At 51.4% G+C, this 7,435-nt stretch overlaps 1 protein-coding gene across 3 annotated transcripts; it reads right to left on the bottom strand.

Annotated features, from left to right (window-relative positions):
* Positions 1 to 1,710: 1,710 nt before the first annotated feature.
* On the bottom strand, positions 1,711 to 6,568 carry LOC131699506 (guided entry of tail-anchored proteins factor CAMLG-like). Of its 3 annotated transcripts, none has more exons than XM_058996575.1 (4): positions 6,263 to 6,567; positions 5,305 to 5,675; positions 4,921 to 4,986; positions 1,711 to 3,048 (listed from the first exon to the last, which is right to left on the bottom strand). In XM_058996575.1, the coding sequence occupies exons 1-4, from the start codon at positions 6,423 to 6,425 to the stop codon at positions 2,857 to 2,859; spliced, it is 792 nt and encodes a 263-aa protein (XP_058852558.1). In that variant the 5' UTR covers positions 6,426 to 6,567; the 3' UTR covers positions 1,711 to 2,856. The 3 variants fall into 3 exon arrangements, with proteins under 3 accessions (XP_058852558.1, XP_058852559.1, XP_058852560.1); XM_058996576.1 differs by having other exon boundaries at positions 5,305 to 5,672; positions 6,263 to 6,566; XM_058996577.1 differs by lacking the exon at positions 4,921 to 4,986 and having other exon boundaries at positions 6,263 to 6,568.
* Positions 6,569 to 7,435: the final 867 nt, after the last annotated feature.

Consider the following 7,435-nt stretch of genomic DNA (forward strand, 5'->3'; position numbering starts at 1 on the left):
TGTGTGTGTGGAGGGGGGTCTCAGTGTGTGTGTGTGTGGAGGGGGGGGTCTCAGTGTGTGTGTGTGCGTGTGTGGAGGGGGGTCTCAGTGTGTGTATGTGTGTGCATGTGTGGAGGGGGGTCTCAGTGTGTGTGTGTGCGTGTGTGGAGGGGGGTCTCAGTGTGTGTGTGTGTGTGTGTGTGTGTGGAGGGGGGGTCTCAGTGTGTATGTGTGTGTGTGTGTGGAGGGGGGTCACAGCGTGTGTGTGTGTGGAGGGGGGGTCTCAGTGTGTGTGTGTGCGTGTGTGGAGGGGGGTCTCAGTGTGTGTGTGTGTGTGTGTGTGTGGAGGGGGGTCTCAGTGTGTGTGTGTGTGGAGGGGGGTCACAGCGTGTGTGTGTGTGGAGGGGGGGTCTCAGTGTGTGTGTGTGCGTGTGTGGAGGGGGGTCTCAGTGTGTGTGTGTGTGTGTGTGCGTGTGTGGAGGGGGTCTCAGTGTGTGTGTGTGGAGGGGGGGTCTCAGTGTGTGTGTGTGTGGAGGGGGGGTCTCTGTGTGTGCGTGTGTGGAGGTGGGTCTCAGTGTGTGTGTGTGTGCGTGTGTGGAGGGGGGTCTCAGTGTGTGTGTGTGTGCGTGTGTGGAGGGGGGTCTCAGTGTGTGTGTGTGTGCGTGTGTGGAGGGGGGTCTCAGTGTGTGTGTTTGTGTGTGTGTGGAGGGGGGGTCTCAGTGTGTGTGTGTGTGTGTGTGTGTGTGTGTGGAGGGGGGTCTCAGTGTGTGTGTGTGTGCATGTGTGGAGGGGGGTCTCAGTGTGTGTGTGTATGTGTGTGTGTGTGTGTGTGCATGTGTGGAGGGTCAGTGTGTGTGTGTGTGGGTGCGGAGGGGGGGTCTCAGCGTGTCTGTGTGTGTGTGTATGCGTGTGTGGGTGTCGTATGGGCAGGTCACACACACACTCTGGACGCACGTCATTGTGATCCACTGTTCTGCGGTACTGATGGCTATCATTTTGTATTAGCAGCAGTGATGAATGTCACTGACATGATTTTAAAAACTCTGTGTCCCCCTAAAGAAAATGGTACTCATCCAGACAGTGCTGTTTGAGGTGCGGCAAGGTGCACTGCTGCCCACTGAAGAACACACTGAGAGCACAGACCACCAGAGCTGAATGCAGGTTAACCCAGGAGACTCTGTCCTGCCTCCACGGCACACTCTGAAGAGATTAGCGTGGTTTGATGTGAATGCACGTTAACCCAGGAGACTCTGTCCTGCCTCCACGGCACACCCTGAAGAGATTAGTGTGGTTTGATATGAATGCAGGTTAACCCAGGAGACTCTGTCCTGCCTCCACGGCACACCCTGAAGAGATTAGTGTGGTTTGATGTGAATGCAGGTTAACCCAGGAGACTCTGTCCTGCCTCCACGGCACACTCTGAAGAGATTAGTGTGGTTTGATGTGAATGCAGGTTAACCCAGGAGACTCTGTCCTGCCTCCACGGCACACCCTGAAGAGATTAGTGTGGTTTGATGTGAATGTAGGTTAACCCAGGAGACTCTGTCCTGCCTCAAAGGCACACCCTGAAGAGATTAGTGTGGTTTGATGTGAATGCAGGTTAACCCAGGAGACTCTGTCCTGCCTCAAAGGCACACCCTGAAGAGATTAGTGTGGTTTGATTCAGGACACTTCCAAGTGACAGCTTAAAGAAAACAGGTCTGTTTAACAGTTTAATAAAATTCAGCAGGAAAAGGTTTTAAGTGTTGGTTTTATTACAGGGATTCATTGGATACAAACTGGGGTAGAAAGATACAGAAGACACTTCACAGACTACAACACAGAAATGTTTAAAAGCTTACAATATTCCCAACAATGAAATGCCTGTAGTGTACTTACACAGAAATCATGCATTACACAGTCAGCATTAGGCTTGGACAATTCAATGGCATGCCAGCAACACAAGGAGTGACAGTGTAAGGGTTAGAAGGGTTACATGTCGAGAGCTCACTACACTGAAGTGCTTTCAGACTGACCTGGAGTAGCAACATCGCCCCCATCTGGACAAGTGTAACAGCAAGCATGTGGAGCCCAATGGCAATGGGACAGAGTGGACCCTCCATTAACCTTATCTTACACTGTACCTTCAAACTGAACAAGAATCCTACATTCTCTCATCACTCTGTCTGACAATGGAACGAGCATCCAATTATACTGTACCTTCAAACTGAACAAGAATCCTACATTCTCTCATCGCTCTGTCTGACAATGGAACTAGCATCCAACTGCGCTTCACTTGCTACCCTCCCTATTGTCTATGTCAGAGCTAACGAACCAAGTCCAGTCCTGACACTGTAATGGTGTTAATGCGTGGATGGGATCTGTTTTGTTGAAACCGGTGCCAATGACTTTCAGATGAGCAAGTGATGCCCCATCATCACTCAGGTAAGCATGCCTCTTATCTTCTGACAGCTCCACTCTACTGCTCTAGAATGCTACACCGTGGTGCGCAGGTGTATCAGTCTGCAAGGAATAAACTGAATCCCACTAACAAACCAGTGAAGTGAAGCCACCCCATCCTGCCTCTGAGTTTCAAGAGAGACTCATTCAAACATGAAAACACTGGCGAGACTGGACCATTGAAAACATTACCCATCACCAACTAAAGGACAACTTCCTGAACAAAAAACAACAGCCGAGTAACATGGACTAGTCCAGCCATCCAGGACACCAGCCTGTGCAGGAAGGGGTGAGCTGTTACTGGGGCTCAGAGCGAAGTGGGATTGAGCACACAACTAGAAGCCTGTCATTCCTGTGAAAGGAAGCCCTTTGACACCCCAGGGTAGAGCAGACAGCTCACAGGGTGGGCTCAGCACTGCACAGGAGAGACGAGGCAGATCAAGCGCTTTCTGAGCCCAGGAGGCCCAGGACTTCATGGCAGAGGATGAAGGTGAAGAAGTACACGCTGAGATCAGTGAACACGTCTCCCATCCTGTTGTAGGTTTCCATGGAGCGCCTGATCACTTCTGCAGGGATGCCCGACAGCAGCAGGGCAGCAGTGAGCACGGTCCTTTTCATCTTCTTCTCACCCTGAAAGAGAGGCAGAGTTACAGCAAAGCAGCCTCACGTGATCCGCTTCACTCTCATTACAGCCCTCGCGTGATCCGCTTCGCTCTCATTACAGCCCTCGCGTGATCCGCTTCGCTCTCATTACAGCCCTCGCGTGATCCGCTTCGCTCTCATTACAGCCCTCGCGTGATCCGCTTCGCTCTCATTACAGCCCTCGCGTGATCCGCTTCGCTCTCATTACAGCCCTCGCGTGATCCGCTTCGCTCTCATTACAGCCCTCGCGTGATCCGCTTCGCTCTCATTACAGCCCTCGCGTGATCCGCTTCACTCTCATTACAGCCCTCGCGTGATCCGCTTCGCTCTCATTACAGCCCTCGCGTGATCCGCTTCGCTCTCATTACAGCCCTCGCGTGATCCGCTTCGCTCTCATTACAGCCCTTGCGTGATCCGCTTCGCTCTCATTACAGCCCTCGCGTGATCCGCTTCGCTCTCATTACAGCCCTCGCGTGATCCGCTTCGCTCTCATTACAGCCCTCGCGTGATCCGCTTCGCTCTCATTACAGCCCTCGCGTGATCCGCTTCGCTCTCATTACAGCCCTCACGTGATCCGCTTCACTCTCATTACAGCCCTCGCGTGATCCGCTTCGCTCTCATTACAGCCCTCGCGTGATCCGCTTCGCTCTCATTACAGCCCTTGCGTGATCCGCTTCGCTCTCATTACAGCCCTCGCGTGATCCGCTTCGCTCTCATTACAGCCCTCGCGTGATCCGCTTCGCTCTCATTACAGCCCTCGCGTGATCCGCTTCGCTCTCATTACAGCCCTCGCGTGATCCGCTTCGCTCTCATTACAGCCCTCGCGTGATCCGCTTCGCTCTCATTACAGCCCTCGCGTGATCCGCTTCGCTCTCATTACAGCCCTCGCGTGATCCGCTTCGCTCTCATTACAGCCCTCGCGTGATCCGCTTCGCTCTCATTACAGCCCTCGCGTGATCCGCTTCGCTCTCATTACAGCCCTCGCGTGATCCGCTTCGCTCTCATTACAGCCCTCGCGTGATCCGCTTCGCTCTCATTACAGCCCTCGCGTGATCCGCTTCGCTCTCATTACAGCCCTCGCGTGATCCGCTTCGCTCTCATTACAGCCTCACAGCCCTCACGTGATCCGCTTCACTCTCATTACAGCCTCACAGCCCTCGCGTGATCCGCTTCACTCTCATTACAGCCTCACAGCCCTCACGTGATCCGCTTCGCTCTCATTACAGCCCTCGCGTGATCCGCTTCGCTCTCATTACAGCCCTCGCGTGATCCGCTTCACTCTCATTACAGCCTCACAGCCCTCGCGTGATCCGCTTCACTCTCATTACAGCCTCACAGCCCTCACGTGATCCGCTTCACTCTCATTACAGCCTCACAGCCCTCGCGTGATCCGCTTCACTCTCGTTCCACTGTTCACAGCCTTGTTTTACCTGTTTAGTATTAGATAATGTATGCTCTCAATCAAAGATCAGGAATTATCAAGCTTCCTAAAGTCCTTTTGTATCCTCTTTCTAACCCTGTACAGTATTTCTGAACAAAGGGGCTTGTAGAAATGACTGCTAGGTGTGTGCCGCTGTAATGGAGGTCTCCTCCGGACTGGGATTGTTGTGAAGAGATTTTCCATTTGCTAATGCAGTTACCTCGCTTGCATATCCATACATGTGAATAGTGTACATTATCACTTTAACCTAATATGTCATGAACAATATCCTTGTGAAGTCTCGTATCAGACATGTAATTTTGAATCTACTTCTCGCTGGAAAGCTGGCTGTACATTCAGAACTTTAGTAGTCAAGCACCTCAAATAATAATGAACTAAATCAATGAGACAAATCAGCTGTTAACACAGTCAAGACTCACCTTTGGAAAATATTTGTACAGGCCCATATACGCCAACTGAAGAGTCAGAAACGGAGCAAATATGGACTGTGAAACAGAAAGGAGAGAAGTTCCATCACTGCCTGACATTCAATCCCAGCACCCTGGCACTGTTACACACTGGCGTGGCTGGGATTGCCAGACTGGTGGGCAAACTGGGTTAGTACCAATAGCGACTGGCTCAGCTCCACAGCTAGAATGCCAATGGCACAAGTATGTCATTAAAACCCCTGTATTGGACAGATCATTATCTATATACCAGTGTGGAAGAGCTGAAGCAGAACCTGAACACCTACCTGTACCTCTACCCTCACCCGCCTGTACCTCTGCACTTGACCCAAACAAAGCTCCCCTGAACACACTTACCAGATACTTGCACACGAAGGCTCTGACAGCGAGTGCCAGCAGCACACTCCCGGCCAGTCTGAACACGCGGAAGGCGTCCAGCTGCTCGGCCCCCGAGCCATCCTCCTGCCTGGGCTCCTCGCTGACCAGCTGGCTGCGCAGCTTCATGGCCTCGTCGAAGCGGGACAGGTACTGCTGCAGCCCCCGGCGTGGAGAGCGAGGGGCCGCGTCCGAGGGGCCCTCCCCCCGGGGTCTCTGCCGGAGCTCCCCGCTGCTGTCTCCCCCCGGGTCTGCTTCGTTGGGGAACACAGGAACTCTTGTGGAAGTGGGGAGCGACAGCGGCTCGTCTCTCACAGGCTCCAGGGGAATTGTGGAAGCCATGTTCATGTCTGCTGAAAGTAAACCACACAGGAAGCATTCATGCCATTTACTATTCTTATGACAGTTTCTGAAGCAGCCCAAGCTTCTCGTGCACATGTAAGGACTCTGCACTGCCCTGTTTGCAATGATGACCAGCAGTATGCGCACACGCACACGTCAGATATAGCACAACATCTTCAATTAATCTGACCCTTAACCTTTGATCGCGTCCGTTACAGCAGCAGAAACGGACTCGCATAACCCCTAGCCAGCCCTGCAATACAGGCAGCTGGAAGGAGTCTTGTTGAAACACTGCTTACTGGAATGTGCTGTACATTACAAACGAATATCGCCTGGGTGTAAATCACATTTAAACGACACGCCCCTATCCTAAAGTAAACAGTCGCATTGTTCTTGTCGGTACTCCTATGCAATTACAAGACAACGTGTAAGGATTTGAGAGGTGCTGTGTGCAGGTAACGTGGTTTTAATCTGTACTTTGTAATCGTTTCAGGTCGTTATTAATCCTTACAAATATGACCTGCACGCATCTAACCAGGTCAAGCCATGGTATTAATCCCAACACGCTTTGCATGACGTTGTTTTTAAACCACCTCACCATTCCTGACATTCGCCTCGCTTTTACTGAACCCAATGATGCGCTTCATTCTGTCCTCCGAATTCACCAGCAGCTTTCTTCTTCGAAGCTCAGCTCGGCTTTTTGCGGACGAGTCGCTCTTTTCTCCAGAGCTCTTCTGCATGATTACGTCTGCACGTTCCATTTATAAAAACCGACAAAAAGAAAACAATCAGATTTTCCAAAGAAATGTTCGCCGAGTCAGGCTAACAGCTGTATGACGAGTCGACGCGCCACTGCTGTACACTGCACAGTGTTACTTCTCCTAGTCGCTCTTTTATGACCGCATTGAGCTTGTCAAACGCATTAGGTGCATTGCGCTAAAACACCACTAGGCGGAGCTCCAACTAACAAAACATTCAGATAGATACAGTACAGTGTAGGAGTGCCTCTGAACCCGAATTCTACTATGCTGGCCTACAGAAGCTTAAACCGCACCCCTGCACGCTTCGACCTGCTTGTTGCGGCGCTTCCATCATATTGTGCGCATGCAATCTACTGGCCTGGCACAGGGGTACTGACATGTGCTGAATGAAGGTCTTGAAGCCATGGCTTTCAGGGGAATCCCATTCAATACCCTTCTTCATGGAGTTAGTGTTCAGTATTTTTCTCTGGTTTATTTTCAGATGTCTAACTATATCACTGGAACCAGGAGTGCAAAACAGGAACCTCTGATCACGATAATTCCCGGGAGAGTCTCGGGGAAGCAGCCTGGTGAAATGGGTTACTATTGATTTATACAGCAGGTTACTAATTCCCGGGAGAGTCTCGGGGAAGCAGCCTGGTGAAATGGGTTACTATTTGTTTATACAGCAGGTTACTAATTCCCGGGAGAGTCTCGGGGAAGCAGCCTGGTGAAATGGGTTACTATTGATTTATACAGCAGGTTACTAATTCCCGGGAGAGTCTCGGGGAAGCAGCCTGGTGAAATGGGTTACTATTGATTTATACAGCAGGTTACTAATTCCCGGGAGAGTCTCGGGGAAGCAGCCTGGTGAAATGGGTTACTGTTTGTTTATACAGCAGGTTACTAATTCCCGGGTGAGTCCCGGGGAAGCAGCCTGGTGAAATGGGTTACTATTTGTTTATACAGCAGGTTACTAATTCCCGGGTGAGTCCCGGGGAAGCAGCCTGGTGAAATGGGTTACTATTTGT

Source organism: Acipenser ruthenus, chromosome 22, assembly GCF_902713425.1.
Source record: "Acipenser ruthenus chromosome 22, fAciRut3.2 maternal haplotype, whole genome shotgun sequence".
Taxonomy (NCBI): Eukaryota; Metazoa; Chordata; class Actinopteri; order Acipenseriformes; family Acipenseridae; genus Acipenser; species Acipenser ruthenus.

What these genes read in the sequence shown, in the direction of transcription:
- LOC131699506 (XM_058996575.1), bottom strand. Translation starts at nt 6,425, where the DNA reads ATGGAACGTGCAGACGTAATCATGCAGAAGAGCTCTGGAGAAAAGAGC. An exon ending in CCTTCGTGTGCAAGTATCTG is followed by an intron (nt 4,987 to 5,304) that starts GTAAGTGTGTTC and finishes TCTGTTTCACAG; the next exon opens with TCCATATTTGCTCCGTTTCT. An exon ending in TGTACAAATATTTTCCAAAG is followed by an intron (nt 3,049 to 4,920) that starts GTGAGTCTTGAC and finishes CCTCTCTTTCAG; the next exon opens with GGTGAGAAGAAGATGAAAAG.